At 32.6% G+C, this 22,042-nt stretch overlaps 1 protein-coding gene and 1 long non-coding RNA gene across 6 annotated transcripts in view; one reads left to right on the top strand and one right to left on the bottom strand.

The window, feature by feature from the left end:
* The window catches only part of LOC122514491, a 779,718-nt gene that overhangs the window by 456,578 nt on the left and 301,098 nt on the right, over positions 1 to 22,042 (bottom strand). The gene's annotated exons all lie outside the window — the stretch shown is intronic.
* LOC122514469 overlaps positions 1 to 22,042 on the top strand; it is a 220,427-nt gene that overhangs the window by 193,325 nt on the left and 5,060 nt on the right. For 3 of the 5 annotated variants that reach the window (XM_043631329.1, XM_043631331.1, XM_043631332.1), the window contains 5 exons: positions 1,153 to 1,446; positions 1,915 to 1,979; positions 2,134 to 2,338; positions 3,183 to 3,328; positions 3,686 to 3,814. In XM_043631329.1, the coding sequence (XP_043487264.1) occupies positions 1,153 to 1,446; positions 1,915 to 1,979; positions 2,134 to 2,338; positions 3,183 to 3,328; positions 3,686 to 3,814 (839 nt within the window). Of the gene's footprint in view, positions 1 to 1,152; positions 1,447 to 1,914; positions 1,980 to 2,133; positions 2,339 to 3,182; positions 3,329 to 3,685; positions 3,815 to 5,410; positions 5,660 to 5,963; positions 6,302 to 22,042 lie in introns of those variants that run through there. The other 2 variants (XR_006303059.1, XR_006303058.1) reach the window with 2 other exon arrangements.

Genomic DNA, 22,042 nt, shown 5'->3' with positions numbered 1-22,042 from the left:
TTAATAATACTTTATTATAATTTTGATGATATCTTTAAAAATAATATTATATTATAATATATTACTATAATTAATAATACATTAGCTTTGAAATTTCAAAAATTTAACTATCCAAAATATAGATTGTATTATAATCATTGAATGAATCTTATAATTTTGATTAATGTAGTATTAATAACTAAAAACTTAATTATCGAATAAAAATGATATAATATTTTCAAGAGTTACACACATAACATATATAATTTAGATTTCAATTTTATTCTATTCTATTCAATTTTATTCTTATTCGATAATATTTTATCCATATCTTAAATAAAATAGGTCAGACTATAAGAGGATCGATTTAATACCCGAAAGAAATGGGCTCAAGTTTATTATAGCTGTAACGAATATTTTATTCTGTGACAGATTAAGAAAAAGAAATTCATTTCGTTCTTTTCGAAAAGAAAAAGGGTACGAAAATATCGACTTAATTTGGTGCAACGCTGTTAGGGGACTTGTATGACTATCGCCTACGGGTTGGTGTCGTGCAATATTTCAGTGTCCAGAGGCTCCAGGCTGATTACAATTTCAGGTGGAACCGTACCATACCGTCGGGTGGTCCTGCCTAGGTTGCTTCACCCTTGCAATGATAGAAATTGCGAAATGAATAATGGAATGTTGCAAACGGTTATATATCATTGCTTTTACGCTCGTGTCGTGTAATAATGAGCATGTTTATGGAAAACGTTGTTGATGAAGGATTAGAAGGGTGAAGAAAAGTGAAGCAAGCTTATTTTCTTATCGAGTTTATACGGGACGTTTCAAAAATAAATGAATTAACTTTTAAACGAGCGCAATTGATTAATTATGGAGATGAATACATTTGTCATGTTCATCAAACAATTTCTCTTATCCTTACAATTAATAAAATGTACTCTTAATCTTTTAACTAGGGATTGCTAGTTACTTCAACTTAATGTCATTCATTTATGATTTTTGATTGTATAATAAATTAGGTAAATTAGTTGTTCAATTAAAGGCACTAAACTTTGGTTAGCCAGTATTAATAAAAAAAATACTTAACAAAAATGAAGATTAAGATTACAATGTAATAGTTAAGTTATATTTCGATGAAAACATAAAGAAGATTTCTCTTATATCGTTTAGTTGAATCTCAAAAGGATTACCACGTACGTCGAAAACACCATCACTATCCAAGAACAACGCCGATTGGTACTATACCATCGACAACGACAACGATGACAACATTGTCGTCGACTACGAGAACACATATAAGCATGACGGCGACTACGACGGTCACCGCGGTCGAGCGAGTTGAAGATAATCAACTACCGGAAGTAACGAGGTGGCCGACCACCGAACCCACGGAAACTTTAGAAATCACGACTAACACTGTTAGCACGACACCGAGCACGACTACAACGACCACCACACCGCCTCGTGAGTATTGTCTTTTTCGTTTAACGATTGTTAACTCAGGACTTCTATAAGATAATATTAAAATATGAAATTATATTTCGTAAAGAGAAGTATCGTTATAAAAAACAAGTTTCTATTCTAATAAAACGTCAATTACTCGTGTATCAACAACAACAACAATTACATACAAAGTATGTTGATACAATCATGGCTTCAAATAATATTTGAGCCACTTCGTTGTATGCCAAATTGATTAACTCTGTAAAATAAAAAGTAGACATAATTAAATATACATAGTTAAGTTATTTATTATTGAACTATCACACAAATTGGTTTGATTTTGGTAACATTATATTTAATTATCAAGAACATTTATTTTAAATATAAAAATGAAATGTTCAATTTTGTTTCTAAAATCTGAATTGATCGTTTTGATCATATATATATTCGTATTAATTGTTAATAATAAATATTAATTAATTGTTTCAGGTTTTTGTGTTGTTCAAAGACCGAGACAGAGTCATCAGTATATACGAGAGGGTAAAGGGAAAAGGGTGAGTTTAATTATTTCCTTCGACTAATACCACATACTTATGTGTGTAGGTAAGTTAATTATATATAATGAAAGTGTTCTTGACGTTAAGGTTCGTCGAATGAACGCGTTCTTATCGATTAACTATGTAACACGATAAACGATCTTGTCGGTAGCTTTATCGCGAAGACGAACCAGAATGTTCAGAGCTCTGCCAATGTGGCGAAGGTGAAGTTCTTATCTGCAATACGATCTGCGTCGATTCGTCTCCTTGCAAAACGGACTTCGCATACTACAACCATGAGGCCCCAGCCTATCAAGCCCATCGTGGTCCATGCCTTTGCTATAGCGGTGGTTTCATATGTATGCGTCCATCACCTGGTAAGTAAAGCCATTTTTGACGCATTCGCTTCAACATATTCTTCGATCTCTCATGTCGATTTTATCCTTTGACACTTTCTATCCTATATACCATAATACTTTTTCAATATTGAAATAACTACAATTTTTCACATTTCATAGTCGTCGCTTCGATATCCGCTTTGTAATATGTATATGCGATATTTTTAGAATACCTATGTAATAAATACGTTTCCTATTGAACAAAAAAAAAAATAGAAGAAAGAACATTTTTAATAATTTATTACTCAGACGTGGATACATGCAATATATCGGTTAATTTGAAATCGAATATTTCTTTAATACTATCAGAATTGTTTCAATTAAATAAAATAGAAATCTACGATACGATTTCTACTACTATTATTTGTGTTTATTGGTGAAACAAAAATATTATTAAACATAATAAAATGTTTAAAAAAATAACACGTTAAATGTCGAGCAATAAGTATCAGATAGAATGGATTTTTAGTCGATTAAATCAAACTTATTTAAAAGCCTATTTTTAAGCTACCGGTCAATAAAAACTGATAATCGACTGTCAATAAATAACGTGTTAATAATTATTCCTATGATAAACGAAATGTGGAAGAAATAATAATATATTTCCAATTTCTATATAAAAATAATGAATAATTTAGTAATATAACAATATATAATATAATGATTATAATAACGATAGAGTAATAGTAGAGTTAGTATCTGCGAAAGAAATAAATTTCAACATAACTATGTAACTATATACTAATACTATCGTATCTAAGATATAAAATGTGTGTATATGTAATAAAAATGATCTTTCTAATTTATTTTTTTCTCATAACAGGAGCGTACAGTATACCGCACGGAGTTTTTATGTTCTTGGGATATAGCGAGAAGGATGAGACGTTGCTAAGGCCACACAATAATCTTACGGTTCTAGATGCCGTGTCGTCTCTCGACAATTTTATGAGAGAGGAAGTCAATAACCAGGTAAATTGTGTCAAAACGATATACTACCGAGATAATGGTATGATTAAAATTTCAATTAACAATGATTAACATAAAGCCTATATCGATTTATTATGATAAACACTTTTTGTTCTTTTTTTTTACTCAATAAAAACAATATTAAATAATAAAATTTCAAATTTCTATGAATATAATTGAAGACTTTTCTCTACTTCCTTCTTAAAATCGTAAGCACTTTTAATAATTCCTGGTATCGGCGAATAATTCACTGAAAATTTGTCGCTCGCAAAGAAGAAAATTGCATGGGGGGGAAAACAAAGTTGGTAATACGGAGAAACGTGAAATAACGTTGAAACGTTTTTTATTTTCCTTTTACAGACTGTATGCACGCTCTTCCTCTACAATATGACTCGAGAGAACGTGATTGCAGTAGCACGTCTTGGTACGGACAATCCACCCTTAAATAGCAGTCAAGCTCAAAGCTTGCAACACCTCTTGCGAGTTAAGGTAAGCAAATACTAATCCGTCTATTTATACTTGTATGTATATATGAGTTCATTTAAGTCGTTTCATACGAACGATAATTTTAATCAAATATTATAATCATGCAAAACGCGATAAAAAGAAAATACGTTAACAGCAATTTTATTTTTTTTCAATTATATTCTGAAATTATTTATAATTACTATTTTATATCGAAATGTTTATGCTTACAAGATGTAATGATCATTGAATATAGTGTATACGAAAATCGTGTACTCGAAAAGTTGAAATAATGTCGAAGTTTTAATTGATAGTAGTTCGCGAAACGAACACTTTAAATGGGTAAGAAATCAAATAAAAGGAAATTCACCGAGTTCCCGATTGTGTTTGCTTGAAACGAAGCAAGAAAGACGAAGTAATATTATGTTGCAATAATGAGCTTAAATTCTAACTTCTTTAAAGAAATCCAACGAACCTAACGCTAAGTTAGTTCTTTAGAAAATCTTAAACACTTTACTCTTTTCGTTACGGGCAGACAGAGATTTTATTATCGAGGTTCTAACCACCGTTTTTAAAATTTCGATGACGTGACCTTAAACTTTATTATAATGCAATTTAAATAAAGTATTACTTCGTGATAGTTATCTCGTCATTACTACCAATAAACGTAAATTCGAATAGCACTGAAAACAATGCGAATATAACATTAAAACTTGCATGATTATTTTTCTATTGTCACTTTATTGTATAAAAATTACTTTCGCAATTTATACTGTGCCCCGATAAATATACTAATAATAATAATAATAATAATAATAATAATAATAATAATAATATAATAATAAATTAATATTTAATATATTAATAATTAATTATCATAATAACCATTCCAATTATTCTATCATCAAGGAAAACACTTTTTTATTGGTTTCATGACTGCAACTCAGGAGACTAAATAATCTTTTATTGGTCAGGTTTCTACTTTGATATTTTCCTTGTAAACAAACCGAGACTTCAAAGGTCTCCGCATGTCTCTACTATGTCAACTAGAACAAACCTATTTCTAAATTTGTATCTTAGAGCGACAGTATAAAATCCAACATCTAGTATGTTATTAAAACTCATTATTAAGTGTAAATATTAATATTGAGAAACGCATTATAGCAAAATGTGCGAACGGTGAAATGTAGTTATTACTCGCTTAAAGTCTTATGAATGGTGGCAATTAACAACGAATAGATTTAATCATCGATATATTCTATGAGCACGCAATTGAAACTCTCGCGTAACAAGCGAGATGTCGATAATGTAAGCACCAAAATCGAACACGCTTCTAATCTTTGGGATTGAATTAAATTGCGTTCATCATTAGGATTTATTCAATTCCCAGGAGAGGAGGAAAATGTGGCCAAATATTTGTAGGATTAATCTTCCAACACTAATTGATTTTAAATGAGTAAACGTTAAAGTTAATCAATATAGTAATGTACGAATAGAAGAAATATTAAGTAGTAACCCCGTGTTTTTTATATTTTTTATTTTTTTTTTTATACGTCTAGGAAATAAGCTCGAATCGAATGAAACATTAAATTAGCATCGAATCGTTTCGAAAATCTGCAGGTGAAAATCCGTCTAATTCGTCCTCATGCATAAAATGAGGGGAGGAATTGAAACGGCTGGATGACGCTCCATAAGGGGTGGTAGTGACGACAAGAGAGGGTAGAGGATTGGATAGAGAAAGGGAGGATTTCTACCTGCAACCAAAGCCGATTGACCGGCGCAAAATGTCGCACATTTAAAGTTCCGTTCACATCGAACCGTACGGGATACATCGGCCGATTGCATTGCCGTACAAACGTTCTATACTAGGTGGGCAAAGTAAAATGTTACTTTTAAATTTGTCTCGGAAATATTTGCTTCCTCTTTTTTATGTCTATACAACGTTTAAAATAATATCGAAGTGTCGAAAGTGAAAAGAAACAAAAAAAAATCTTAAATCTTTTCAAACGTATAATTACATTCGAAAAAATACAAAAAAAGTGTCTATTCGAAAAAAATTTTATCAAATAAAATGAAATGCTCGTTAATTGTGTCATCTAGAATCATTTTTATTCGAAATATTTATCAACTATCTTTAAAAAAAGGTCTATTTAAAATGTCTCACCCTGTATAGGAAGAACGAAGTAGAACGAAGAGAGGAAAGTTAAAAGTATCGAAAGTTTCGAGCGGGTTACGTGAGCTTCCAATGCGATTTCCAATTTGCGATTAAACGTCGACCGATTTGCAATTTGATGGAAGCTTCGCGGATTTGAATGGACACCGTGGGTGCTTGCTATTTCATTGAACGTCACAATACACACTTTTTCCAACTTTGTTTCTCTCACATTTTCTCCCCATCTATTTTACGTTAATTTTGATTAAATATTGAAGTCGACATATTGCAGGGTATCGAATTTTAATCGACGTTACACATGACTTGTACTAATGTGAAATATATACATATTATCTGAATCATATACGTTTTTTCTGTTATTTTATTTATTTATTTTCTTTAGAAAAAATAGTAAGAAAGAAATGATTAATTATTGAAGATTAAAGTAAGTAAGTAGGTTAAATATGCAATAGTTTTATCTCAGGAATGGATAAGTAACTCATTCGTGTGCTTCACTCGTGTGAAGCATATTACTGGTCAATTTAAAATAAAAGCTTCGAATCGGCCTAACGAGATTTTGGACAGCACCAAAAAGTCAACTTCTTTGTTCGAATAGATCGGTACGTGCTTCGAAAGGAAAAGGAGAACTTTTTTTTCTTTTACCTTAATAATTGGATAACTAATCGCTTTAGAATTATCTTCACAAATTGTCAGTAATCGTCGAGGAAAATTGCTTTGACTAGTATCAATCGATTCCGAGATCTTTTTACGAGATTACTCGCAAGGAAAGAAACGAAAATAAAAAAAAAAAGAAGTTAATCATCTTTATAGATTTATCAAGATTTCATTTAATTTAATATCTTCTTTGATAATAGCAAAATCAAATAAATCGCGAATTAATTATAATAATTTGACTATGCATTTTTTGTAAAAAAGATAGAATAGAGAGAGTGAAAAATAGGAAAAAAAAAAAAGAGAGAAAATCTTTGAAAGGTTTCCGAGGAAAGCTCGAGACCACACCAATCATCGGATGACGGAAAATGGTCTGCGCACGGTCTACGAAATGCTTTTACTAGCATCGATGGCAACTTTCCAGCGCTTTACCAGTCGTCGACGAACCATAAATTACATACCTAGGCGGAGCTACTTTTTTTTTCTCTTTCTTTCTTTTCTTTTGTTTTGTAAATGCGCGACTTTCTTTGAACAAACGTACGCGATTCAAATCTATGTATTTAGTGCTATCAACAAAAATTAATCAGCAAGGACGTACTACTACTACGATCTAATCTAAGGTTAAGAAAAATTGAATATGAATGGCATTAATCAATTGTCTTATCGAAAACAAATATTTGACACAAACGTTAAAAATTTATATATTACGAGCGATTAAAAAATGATAAATAATTTTATACGATATAATAACAATTATTATTATTATTATTATAATATAAATTAACCAAGTAACATATTTAAACGAACATAACATTATTGTAACAAAGATTTTGATATTCGTCAAATCGATAATATAATATTAATTGTTCGATTAAATAGAAGTAAAGGAAATGTTAAATTTAGTCTAAGGATAAAGTTGTTCGAAGATCGAGTAAGTTAGTAAGGAATAAGCAAGATCCTAGAGAAAGGACTCCTCGAATTAGCACGTGTCGTCGATCAACGTCGGTGATTTCTACTATGAACTGAATTCGGCATAGGTATCCGCCTACTCGTAGATAGGACCGAATGAGTTTCTAATAAAGCAATTAAGCGATAGACCAAAGTTATGGCACGTAACTGCGGTGTGTAGCGTACAGAAAGAGATAGAGAGAGAAAGAGAGAGATAGAAAGAGAGAGAGAAAGTATGAGAGAGTCTACCTCTACCCCATAAAGCACGCTTTTCGACCTCCTGTAAATCGATTTTCGATCCTGAAATGTTCGAAGCGTGTAGTTAATTTGAGGACACGATATTTTATACTCGATTGATTTCTCTTTATCGTATTATTTATATCGTTAATAGGGCGATAAATAGAATAACAATGTGGTCTCGTTCAAAATGAATGATTCAAGATAAAAGGGATACCTGTTAATCCAGAGACAAAGGTTTCATTTCACGTTGACTTTGGTTCAAAGTAAGGATACAAATAAAAATATTATTGGTAATTTGATGAAAATATAAGAGCATTTTTTAGAGTCTCGCGCAAAAAGGGGTTTTGAGAAATGAAAGTACTCGTGTCTTTCTCTTTAATGGGAAGATATGAAATCAGAATAGAAGATCTTGGGGGTAAATTCTTGTGTAGATAGAAAAATGATAGAGAAAAAGAGTCGCTTATCGGTAATAATGGTCATTCCGTGGCCAATGACTCTACGCAATTCCCTAAACTCACATCTTTCTATCACTTTTGCCAGTACCCTTTTACCCATCGTCCTATATATATTAGATTATATTCTATACCAATAGTATATAGAGGTGTAGGTATATGGTATGTATATATATAAATGTAGTACATATCCTGAACCTCCTCGAATCGTTTATCTATTTGTCCATCAATCCGCCTCACTCTCTCTCTCTCTCTTTCTCTATTTCTATCTTTCTCTGTCGTTTTCCTATTCGCTTAGATTCTCTATCTCGTTTGGTAGATCGAAATACTCTATCCTCCGTGGTCAATAGAAGAAACGATTTTGAGTAATCCCGACGGATCGTGTCTACCTCCTAGTCCCTCACCGTTCATTCTATCCTTTCGATCCTTCGTCATTGTTATACCGGTCAACATTGGTGCAGTTATTTAAATCAATATTCTAAACTTTGTTTCTCTATGCTTGACCATTGTTTATTGGATAGAAACAAACAAACAAATGATCTATTTTCTTACTTAAATTCTAACCTTTTTTTTCTTTATTTTCTACTAAATTTCTTTCTTTTTTTTTTCTTCTTTTTCTCTCTCAACTCGGTCAAGTCTATATTTAAGGCTGTGGTAAGTTAAGAGATGCTTGAATGTTTTATTCCATGAGTAGAGCACACTAACACCTACAAAATGTTAACGACTAAAGTGCTAACGAAAGAACCGCGCCGTACTAAATCTCACCTTTAAACAGCTTTTTCGTGTTACTCGTTGACATCTAAAATGACGCCTTTTCAAATTCATACGTAATAAATTATATTTTGAGAAAAATTATCGTTCAACCGGGTGTGATAGTTTAAGAGAGAAATACGTATCAACTTATACCCAGCTCGTACATTCTCCTAATTCTATGATTTTTGTTCATTTTATAATGTTGCATCATAAATAGAAAATTGCAATTTTGTTAAGTATCAATTTTACTTCGATACAATTTTTATTGAAATGTAATAATTATTAAAAAAACTCAAAGAAAAAATACTCTTTTCTTACATTATTTATCACTGCAATTTGCGTTAAACATAATTGGTTAAATACAATATCAATTGACATACATTAAATTGACAAGGTTTACATTTCTCGAAATATTTAGTCGGAAATCCGTTGAAAATACTTGAAACGAATTGACGAGTTGTCCTTTTCCTATCTATAATTTAATTGAAACTTGAAGAAAATTAACGAAATAGATAGAAAGAGAAAGATAAATAATAGAGAAAGCGCGCGTGCGCGTACCTAATGATCGGCGTCTTATTTATTCCGTCTCGTATATGTACAATACAATGCGAAACAAGAAACGTTAGCAAACAACGGTGAAGCTTGCCTTGCACGTGCTGCAAATGTACGAAAGTTGCGTTTAATAGCGTTGGGTTGCAAATACATCGCTAGCTTCTCTCTCTCTCTCTCTCTCTCTCTCCCTTTTAGAATTGTTTGTATTTGAATTTGTTATTTGTTCTCTCGTAGCTTGTATCTCTTGTCGTGTCTGCAGTTTTCATTCCAATTTCAAGGATACCTAGCTAGTCGAGATACGGTTCATCGACTTTAGCTTATCCTTGTTCCTACTTCAAACTCCACACCCCCTTCAACCCTTACTCCATTCGAGGACCTTTCCATGAGCGCATAGTACTTACTTCGGTGGAAAGAGAACGAATGACAAAAAGAAAAAGTAAAGTTATATATTCCCTCGTCGTTGGTACATACGTCATAAAACTTTGGTAATATAAGAGAAGAACCACCAGTTTCTCCTGTTCATCTCCCTCTTCTCTCTACTTCACCTCTATCTCATCGTCTCTTTGCTGCCAAGTCGAAGACATTCGTTTCTTTTGCCGAACTATTCCTGTCATTTCACACATTTTTCACTTTTCCTTCTTTTTAACTTGGCACGCAAACTTGAACCTGTACAAACTCTCTCCCTATACTTACGTATTCGTGTGTCTATTTATGTTGTGTTATTTTTAATAAACTTTGACTTATCAAAATTACGAGTAGACTACTTTTTCTGACACGGAAGACAACGAAAAAGGATCTACGTGAAATTATTTCTATCTAATATATTCTTAAAAGATGTTTATTATATTGAAAAATAGATTTTCTTTTTCTTTGGCAGGAAATTACTCACGCGAGTAAAAATAAAGCTTTAGAATGTTACGTATTTATCTTCCTGATGTCTCATTTTTCTCATTACGTGCTAATTTTTTAATGCGAAAAAGATTGCAAGCGAAATATTCGTCGGATTTTTTGATTTTGCAATTAATTGGACGATTATATTCATGAAACAAAAATGAATATAAAACAGTTACTAAAATACCATGAAAAGCTTACGAATGATTCTCCTGAAAGTATATGAGTTTATATTACATAATTAAGTATTTATTCATTCAAATTCGTTTGTACTTATATATATATATACTTAAAACGAGAATGAATAAATTTTATACTAATTAAAATCAGATAGGCATCGTGAGATTTAATAAGAAAGAATTTTTTCGTACCGTTGTATACTTTTCATTTTCATTGTTGACATTGTGTTTCCATGAATTCTCGCCCCGTTGACATTTTATAAATATATAAATATACTTTCTGACATCGTTTGAAATGTTTTACCGGTTGAATAGTCAGCATGATTTTACGATTAATTTATTTTCAAATATATTAATTGATGAGTTATAATAAAAACGAATTTAGCGGTAATTAGCAATTGAAGTATCTTTCTTTAATTAAGAGATTAATATTTAAACTTAGCTCGTTTAGTTTTATCAATAAAATATTTGAAAATGATGATAATCGCTTGGGAAAATTTAGTCAAAAATATATTTCGAACATTTTCCGAAGAGAAAATTTATGATTTTCATCGAAACACGTCGACACGTTTACGAAACATACGAAAATTTATACTACGACTGACTGCTCGTGATAATAAATCTTAAAAACTAGCAGTAAGGGAAGGTTAAGACGGCTTACGGTTGCGAAGTGTAAGAAATAAGTATTCAAGCTTTTAATAATTTAGAGACTCAATTTGACGCTAGGTAGAAAACTTCGTGACTTTATTTTTTCACCTTTTCTTTTTTACTTCATATTTTTTCACGACTTTCCACTTTTTCTCTTGTACATTCTTACGTTTCCTTTGTCTTAACGTTAAATGGATTGTCGAGCAAATTATTTTTCTTTATCGTTATATTATACTACGTGTATACCTATATATGACGACGATTAAAGTTCAAAATTAAGAAGGCGGTAAGTGTGAAAGAAAAAGCTCGAAAAAAGGGATAAAGAATTATAATTGATAAAGAAATGAAAATGTATAATGATATAAATACTATCAACATTCTGATGAATAATTAGATAAATTGTTATATTATTGAAGTAATTAACCATCCAATAATTGACGAGTAAAAAACTAGTTCATCGTTTCCTTTTTGCGACCCAATTTAATTAAATAATTTTTAAAAAGGAAACTGGTAAAGTAAAAAATATAAAAATACTTTACATAATTATATGTAATATATAAATGTGACAAAAGAGTAATTTATAGGATCGATTTGATTAATCGAAGATAGAAATGTAGCCCCAGATTCTGATATAGAGCTTGGTATCGCCTTAGGATTACGTGTAAACAAGTAGCTGCTACCGTGGTTACAGTAAACTTACTTGTGACGTACATAATACGTAGCATACTGTTGTTTGCTAACAGCATTCGATGTATCCGATGCATTCTCCTGATGTGGAGCAATAGACATCTCATAAATATTCATGACGTGTGTATGTCACGTTCTTCGAAGAAATTTCACGAAATTGATTGAACTAATTTATTGATTGGATCTGTTCAACGAACTCTTCATCTATATATATATAATAATAATCTTTATTAAAATTCATAAAAGATAATACGACGATAGAAATAATCATTCAAAAAAATGAAATGATTAAGTTAGTATGGAAATAAAGAAATATTTGGAAAACTTATTGGAAAAATAATAAATTGCATTTTTGGTCGAGTTATACAGTATACAGTTACAGTATCGATCGCATGCGAATTGTCCTAATCATCGTTTCAAGATGTAGAAAGATAATGAAAAAGGAAAAAAGGGTAAAGGGACCGGAAGGAGAAGAAAATAAAAATTGGTAATGTGAAATGTAAATCTTTAGGAAGATGACGAAAACGTTCAGTTCGAAACGAGTTTGGAAAGTGATATCACTGGAACTGTGGAAGTGTTCTCCAAGTATTTCGTTCGCTCGGTTACGGTAAGGTCGAAATGGTTCTCGTCGTCTAGAAAAAGGTGTAGGTATTCGGGGAAAGAAGAGTAGTCGAGAAGCAAAGCGATCTACTTTTCCGTTCTCCCTTTTTCTAGTGCGATAACATCCGATCGTTCGCTTTGAAAAACTCATCTAGTTTAACTTCAAATATTCACATTTATGAAAGATTTTATCCCGGCCGAGTTCGAAACGATATCTGTTTAGAAATATACGTAAAAGAAAACAAAATATAACTTTATGATTAGATCTTCGATCCTTCCTTGACGATTATTCGTTTAAGAAAACCAAGATATCCACGATTCGACGTTAATATCATTTTATAAAAAGAATAAACATAAAAAAAAAGGAACAAGTATTTCTTCCCGTTTTTATTTTCCAACAAGAGTTTATCTTACAATTAGAGTTAAAATCCTCAGGAAAATATTCGTATTCGATACTTGGAATTAACATCAATTCACTTTCTCTTTTTCGTCGGGAGTAGGTACTTCGGCAGTTGGTGAAAGGAAGAAAAGGGATTCAAGTTTCATTCGTCGCCAAAAGACGAGGGCCGAACGTAAACGCGCAGGTGTTCCACATTGATAGCGAGGACTGGCACGAGGCCAATAAAGGCACCTATGCCTTCGCTTCTCCTCATCCTCCTTTTACTCTATTCAACCGGCTCGTCTTCTCCTTTACCTTGGCTTGGCTTGGCTTGGCTTGGCTTGGCTTGGCATGGCTTGGCTTGGGTTGCCCTGCCTTGCCTTGCCTTGCTTTGCGTTGCCTTGTCTTGCCACATTCAAGTCTCCATATCCGAGTATCGATCTCTCGAGCTCTCGTGACTTTTCATTGAATTTCCATGCGCCACTTAAGCGTTCGCTCGGTTCTTTCTTTCAGCCCTTTTCCTTTCGTTCTCTTACTTCGTATCTCCGTCTCTGTCTTTCTCTTATTCCCTTTCTATACCTTCTGCTATGTCAGAAATAAGAAAAAAGAAGAAGAAGAAGACGAATGGACGTCGAAATATCGTCGGAAAAAGAGAAATAAAACTGGAGGAAATAAATAAGGGACTCCGTCTTCCTCGCAACAGAGCGAGCATACTTTCGTCGTTAAAAAAGTCAAAGCTTTCGACTTCTCCCTTTGTCCCTTTCATTTTTTTTCCTTCTTCTTCTTCTTCTTCTTCTCTTTCGAATCTTAAAATCCTAAATGTACCTTTCGTGATAACAAAAGGGTTATCACGAGGTGACGCAACGTATTGCCGTTTAAACTTAGCTCGTTTACCATCAGCTATCTCTTTTTCTTGGATATTTTTCAAGTTTTTCGCGAGAGCTTAGATATAAAGTTAAAAATGAAAAAGAGAGGAAATATATTTCTCAAGTTGAGACAAAATATGAATGTGCAGAGAGAGAGAGAGAGAGAGATAGAGAGGACACATTTTTTCTATATTAATAATTAAAAAGATAAAACCAATTTTCTCTAATATCAAGTAAAACAAAATATGTTCCGTTTGCATATAAGATAAACTTTTGAAAATTTGTTTATCGTCATAGATAAAAAACTAGAGTTATTCTTTCAGTTATTATTTATATTCTCTTTGTCACATACGAGTTATTTCTTTTTCCATATCCTTATCAAACATGTAACCAATACATAAATACATATTGGTTATAACTAGTCGCTAGAGAACACCGTTAGAATAATTTATCATGCTAACCTGAAAGAGAAATTAATCGATGCCCGAATCCAAAGTACGTGTGTACCTGATCGTATAGGTAGCGTATAGAAGAGAAGAGAAGGGAAGAGAAGGGAAGAGAAGAGAGGGTAGCATTCATTGGTTGGTGGGGTGAGTCGAGTCGCCTCGCGGCAGATTCATAATTCGAATTTGCTGTTATGCAATAACAATTATAATCTACGATTATGCAGGTTGCAAGTTGCGCGGAGCTTTGGAAGCTCGATTAGTCTTCCTCCGTTACTTGAGCGAAATTACAGGAGAGAGAGAGAGAGAGAACGTAGTACGAAAGCTTTTGCTTCTCGCGAGAAAGGAGGTAGCGCAGAATAAGAGGAAGGAGTCGGGTGATGGTAGTGCCTGTGGAAATTGGGGGGAGGGGGTGGGGGAGTAGGGGGTAGCAGAGGGTTGCGAAGGTGGGGTTGTTCAACGAGGTGGATTTCCAGCAATGCTGCAGTCAGCCCGGCTTACGGATAATCGCGACGACGTCGACGTCGGCGCCGAAGTCACCGCTGGAAAGTTAATTAAGCACGTTCCAATAAACTTCGGGCAACGAGCGCGACGCCGACAGAGACGACGAGTAACGAGGGAAAACGACCGCGGGTAGTAGTAGCTCTACCTAGCTCGGGTATATATCTGTCTGTCGGTCCGTGGAGATCGATGACGAAGGGAAAAGAGTCTGGACTGGAATGTCAAATTAAGTATCTCGGCCCCGCCCCCTATATAAGTGTCAGCAAAATGCACTCTCTACCGAGATGGGGCCGACATCTTTCATTAAAAGCTCACCGCGAATGCGAAGGATCCACGCCGTACGTGTTCTCTTCTAACTTCTTCAACTGTGATCTTTACGACGACGACCCAAGACCACGGAGAGTCTCCTTAACACTTTAACGTGATTACTTTTTATTATACTATATTCGTTAAATCTTACGAAATTTTTTTTTCCGATTTTTTGTTTCCTTTTTTTTCTTTTTTATATCATATCTTGTTTAAATCACAAATTTTTGTTCTTTATTGAACAAATATAAAGTGATTCATATATTTAAATGTTAATCGCTACTTTTATTAAGAGACACGATCTATTTTAAAATTGAATCTTTATTTGTATATGTATATAGGCTTTTCTTTTAACCTATTTAGACCTAAAATTTATTCGGTTTAAATTGAATGAAATCTTTATTACAAATGTAATTGGGGATGTTTGAAAATTATTATATAAATCTAAAAAAAAAAAAAACAAAAAAATAGATTCATCTAAGAATTACTGGGAGACACTTGTCCCATATATGCACATTATAAACTTGAACGAATACATCAGTAAATTTTTTTTAATGAACTTGCACCCTTTATACACTAGTAAGGATAGATGTAAATAGGTCAGCAACGAACTTTCGTCTCTTAAAATGTAATTATCTATTGAAATCAAATATTTAAGTGTACGTCTATGTAATTCGAAAATGGTCTACTCCTTTATTAAGGAAAGGGAAAAAGATTATATCTACCTTGACAAGTTTGTATCGATTTTAGTCGAACGATAGCTTAAACATTGTATTCAAAATGCAGTTGATTCTTTTGGAAAGGAAGGAAGGAAGGAAGGAAGAAAAGGGTGATGATACTGGTTGTGAAATCGGTCGATAATCGGAGTAAGACTGAAGCACGAGTCGCGGACTGAATCCTTTCAATTATGTTCCCCCAAAGCCGGTAATTATTCCGATTCTTCGTTTTTACGAATCATGCATCCATTCAACCGTGCGTCCCATTTGTCCCATAGAATACGAGAGAAGGATCGACAACGTTCGTCGATTTACGTCCGAAGAAGGTTTGATTTCGAATTAGGCACGACTCCATTCCAGTCGCTGATTCCTCGACTCTTTGAATTATCGACAATGCTCTCTTTTTCTTGCTATTCCCCTTCATCCTCCTTCTTAATGTTACAGTCGACAAGATTCTTACGCACGCAAGAATTTAAGGCTAACCCTCAATGAGCATCCGATTCCAATTGAGTCATTTCACTTTTCTCTTATTTTTTATTTTCTTTTTTTTTCTATACCTTCTCGAGAATTTTTCATCTAACATAAGTATACAAACCTATGACCTCATTTTGTTGTCATTATATACTCTACTTTTTCAAAAAACGTTCGTTCGCTTTTGTTGATTCGATATTGTAATAAGAGAGAAAGAGAGAGAGAAAGAGTTAGAGTAAGAGTAAAAGAGAGAAAAGGTAGAAATCGTTGGATAATGGAAAGAGTAATTAAAATATGTAACAGCTGTCGCTTATGGTTTTATTCGATAACTCGCCAGCGGTACCACGAAACGACAATTTCATTAAAATCCAACATGTGCCTTTTATTACGATCCGTTTATAAGTATAATATATTCATTGGTAGTTACAAAATAACGCATCTAGTCGTAAGAGATATATGATTAATAAATATAAAATATATTGTGTGTGTGTGTGTATTATATATATATACTTTACACATGTATATTAAATAAACGAACGATGTTACGTTTTAATTTTAGCAAAATTCATAAATCTATTTTTATTCGACAGTAAATTTTGTTCATTTTATAATTAATTATGATTGTTTTTAATAATCTATTAGAATTATTTTGTGTAACAGTAAGAAAATGAAAATAATAACTTATTCGAGAGATAAATATTTCTTAACTATTGTTGATAACTTTTGAATTGTTTTCATTATATCCGTCTGTTCGTTGAAAGGGGGTCCTTAGATGTTTTCAAACAATACATATCTCGTTCCTAGTGAATGGACAGCTCGAACGAGGCGACATAACGCTGAAAGACTATGCGACTGTATCCGTTAGTCGAACCCATTAAGGCATTGAGACCTTATCTCAATGAAGTTGACGACGATATCGTTGCACGACGAGAGTAGGACTTTACTTCTGGCTTTATCGAGCTGTTGCCTCGATAGTCAACAATCGAATCGAACCAACGTTCCAACACAAAGCCACGATTCTTCGACATATCGATAAATTTCGCCTTGAACGATTCACTTAAATGAAGATGATTGTTTCTTATTCTTAATAAAAGAATTCGAATATTAAAGAATGAACGTTATTGATTGATACTCCATTAGATTTGGGTCATCAAAATGGTAATACACTTTTTCAAATTTTATACAGTCGTTTCTGTAATCAACGAAAAATCGATTGAAAAATATTGAAATATCGATAATGCGAAAAATTTTGTTGAAAAACAATGTAAGAATCGATCGTAATAACGGTAAAATATTATCGTTAAAACGGATAAATGGATTTTCAAAGGTTTGCGACCATTTAATAAAAGTTAAATAAAATTGTTAGATTATTTTTATCGTCAATTACAGTATACTGTATATTATATTTGGTATAACAATATTTTCGATGTTTCTTTCGATGAAATTAAATGTTTATTTTAAAATATGTAATAAAATATATCAATTAACGAAATATTCGCCGCTATTTTCGATTATATTTTTTCAGGCTTTTATTCGATAAAGTCATTTCTGCATTTTCGAAGCTCTTCCACGCTTCTGAAATGTGTGCATCGGCTATATAGCGTTGCAACGATCGAAAAAAGTGGTAATTCGGAAATACCAGGTCCAGTGGGTAATCCACGTAGGGGAAAACTTCCCAGTTAAACGAATAAATCGTTTCCTTAGTCCCTTTTTCGACGTACTGCAAAATGACTTGTCGCGTTCCATGGCCAGCAAAAGACATTTTTCTTTCGATCTCGTCGCTTAAACGTACGAGCTATTGTTGGTTGTAGTCAGCAGTATTAGTTTGACCCGGTTGCAACGATTCATAATATATAACGCCTTTTGTATTTCACCAAATAGAAAATAAATACGTTTATTGTCGGTGAGATCGAAATAATTTCGAAATTTTTGATAGAATTTTTAACAGCACCTTTCCTCTAAAAGCCGTACACGCTATTTTTTTTTTTTCATCCCCAAAAGCAATTTTATTTTCTTCTTTGTTTCTATTCTTTCTGTTATTGAAAAACAAAAATGATGCAACGTCGAATTCGCTGTTTGTCGCGTGTCATCGCGTTTGACACTATTTTTCAACTTATTTTGTTCGAATTATCAAAATTTATTTGTGCATCTAACATATAGAAATCGAAAAGATTTATTTATCAAATCTAATATGGATCATTAATTTTGAAGAAAAGAAACGAATTTGTTTTTCTATTTAACCAAAATAATCATAAACGATTACATTAATCTTAGGACTTATAAAAAATCTAGAAAACATTTTTATCATTTATATCTTAAAATCGTTCCTCGCATAAATCGTAAGAAAATGATCGAAACTAATCTAATAAAAATTTCTTCGGTAATGCAAAAATAAAAAAAAAATAAAAGTAAACCTTATGTACGATCAGTGAGTATAAAATCGAGTGAAAAGAAGTGGAAGAATGAATAGAGATGAGTCAATCTGGTGGAGTGCACTGTCTCGGTGCTTGTACGAGGATCAGATGGTTACTCATGCGTATATACACCTAGCTACATATATATATGCATACATATGTATGTATACATACATTTATAGATAAAAACACGCGGTGTGAATATCGATGAAATTATTATTTCAATCTGAGTAGAGGTTTGCTTCGTAAGTATCGAGAGAAGATGACTAAAGGACAGCTCGTAATATTTTATCCTCAATGCGATAGCGATGCACATTCCCTGGGGAATTCGGTGTAATTCTTCCGGTAGCGTTGGTTGCACGTGAACGAACGCAGCTTTCACGTAACAGAAACGATTCGCTTCTATCTTTTGGATATCCAACAGAGGCGGCTTCGAAAGAGCTTGAAATAAAGGGGTAGGAGTGAGGGGAGTGAAAGGAGGATTGCAGAGGGAAAAGGGAGAAGGGAAGTGGGAAAGAAGAGAGGTTCGATTAATTTCGCCTGGAGGAACGAACGGGTTTGATTTTCGAATGAAAGAAACGCGAAAGGAGGGTGGCAATGGTGTGCAAAGGAAATGACAGTCACGACCTTTCAACGTGCAAACGCGAGCTACATTATCATTGCAAAGGTAATTAACCAGTGATATGCGACACGTATAAACGTTATATTACGAAAGAGACGCTTCAACTCTTTTCATATTATATGTGGAAGTAAATGATACTTCTTAATAACGTTTTAAAAGTAAGAAAATAATTTGAATATTCTGTTTCTTTTCGTTATTTCTTCCCTGTTTTTTATACTGCGATAGGTAAACGATACTGATGAAGATTGAAAATAATACGAAGGAAAAAAAGTTGTTTTCTAAAGAAAAAGAAAACAAATTACCTCTCGAGTTAATAGAAAAAAACTTATAAATTTGGAAAATCGAAAAGCACGTTTAACTAACTTCGCAGACGTGTTTGAAAGTTCGTGAACTATACATTAGAAAAATAAAGCAAGCTTTAAAAATTACAATCATGCTTAAAGAAATATTCATATTTTTGATGTACTATCTTGCTCTATACTTTTCTATGAATAATAATAACTTCTCTCTCTCTCTCTTTATATATCTTTCTTTCTTTTTTTCTGCTTTTAATATTCGCATGAGCAGAAATAATGTAACTATTTTTGTAATTATACGAATCACGTAAAGCGGGATAAACGAGTAATAGAAACCTACCTATGACTATTGCAAATTGCGCACATTTCTACTACAACGTTTCTTTTGTTCAGTCAGAAATGAAGAAGATATCCAAAAAGACTATAAGAACGAGGTAACTGTGGAAATTTAAAAAGGGAGTTCTTTCATTTTTAAAACAGTCCGACAGCGTTGCACCGTCACGAGAGGTTTGGAGTTTAAGAACGGTTGGTATGAACCTGTGAAACGAGTGGAAAGACTTTTTAATGCACATCTTCCTTATTTTACATGTTTTAAATGGGAACAGTGATTTCGCATGAAACGACATAAAATGTATGTAACTTTTCACGTTACTACCTTCGAGTATCGAACTCTTTTAATCCTGGACTTATATAAACGGTATGTTTGTTGAAACAAATTCATTTATTCGCTTAACAAATGATTAAAATATACAAATAATAAAGCGGAGATAATGGGAAAAAATTTCATTTTCATATTATTTATTTTTTTTATGTAAAATTACATTAATTACTTTAAATATATTATTACATTGAATAAATAAATATTAATACAATATGTGTTATAATATCACAATTAAATAAATTTAAGAATTAAATTTAATTAAAATGATTCTCTATTTCGATATAAATTCGTGTATAAAACTATACTTTTATAATATTCAAATAAATTCGGGAAGGTTATTTTGTTTAATATTTTTCCTTTATAATCCTCGAATTCATAGATTCGACGATTAGATCATTCCCCATTAATTCCAATTTTATTCTAATTTAATTACTCGTTCTTTTATTCTCATTGTCTGAAAAATATGTCATTACGAAACTCACGTTTTCGTCATCTTCTTTTTCAACCTGGTTCCCCCTTCCCTATACTCTTTCATTTTGGTCGACTGCTATTTTTTTTAGAATTTTGTTATTGAACGTTAACTAAGTCTCGACGTCGTTATCGATCAAGTGGTCGGAGTGTTGCCCTTTCTTCAATGAAAGGATTCTTTTAAACGATCATTAAAACATTCGTTTATAGCTACTATCGGCAATAATGCACGACTTTTACGAGACTACCAACCGCTTAAACCTAACCGATCGCTTACGTCCTCGTCAAAATTTATATTAGATTAAAAAGATTACTGTTAGATTAAAAAGATTACTTTCTCTCTGCGTTATTAACCGTATGATACCTTAATATAAATTACCTTAATATAAATTAGTATCTTAATAAAAATTATTAATGACGAAGAAATTTCAAACGAGTTTCAATTCGAAAAAGAAAGAAACTGGTGTGTGTACTTATGTACGCACGTAAGAAGTTATACTTCTTTGCCGTACCAAAACGAACATAACCTCAATAACCTCAAAAATAACTTCAAAAAAAAACTTCAAAGAAAAAAAATAACTTAAAAAAAATAATTATTATTATTATATATATAAGAAAGAATAAAAAAAAGAAAAAGAAAATATCAAAATATAGATATCAGTCCACACTAAATATAAGAGAGATATATCGAATTACTTCACGCGTTAACAGCCATGGCGCGGTTACAGCATTAGTTCCCGCTTCGATCGTTTAAGTAAAGCGGCGCTGAGTACGATTAGTATTTGGATGGGTGAAAGAAGAAAAGAAGACAACTTCATGCCGTATACTTGAAATCGCTTTGCCGCGCGTCGTAAATACTGACAAACTTCATGGTGTCGTTTTTCCAGACGCTCGGAACAAAATCACTCCCCATTACATTTTCCACAATGCGCCAAAAGAAGTATAACTTCAAAAATATCATTGACGAAAGGATAACGAATGATCAAAATAAAACGCAAGAAATTAAAAATGAGAGAGACAAAGATAGAGTTACGGTCAAACATTTATTCTTATCGTCGATATACATCTTTCCATTACATCACGTCATTATACATTGATAAGATTGTCCGACGACACGAGTCTCAAACGTGTCTCGTTTCGAACAGTAAACGAACAACGTTGTGCGAACACAATCGTTTCAGATATCGAATAGAATCAGTCTTTATCTCTCTTTCTTCCTATTGAATCGAAGTTAAGGTATGAAATGGAAAGGGGGTCAGTAAGGAACATTGCCTTCCTATAACAGATCTCTCCATTCTTCGTTACTTCGAATCTTCTCTCTCTCTCTCTCTTTCT

The sequence above is a fragment of the Polistes fuscatus genome, unplaced genomic scaffold (assembly GCF_010416935.1).
Source record: "Polistes fuscatus isolate 324 unplaced genomic scaffold, CU_Pfus_HIC Scaffold15, whole genome shotgun sequence".
NCBI lineage: Eukaryota > Metazoa > Arthropoda > Insecta > Hymenoptera > Vespidae > Polistes > Polistes fuscatus.
Note: the sequence above shows the minus strand (reverse complement) of the source record. Positions and strands in the feature narration are given on the sequence as shown.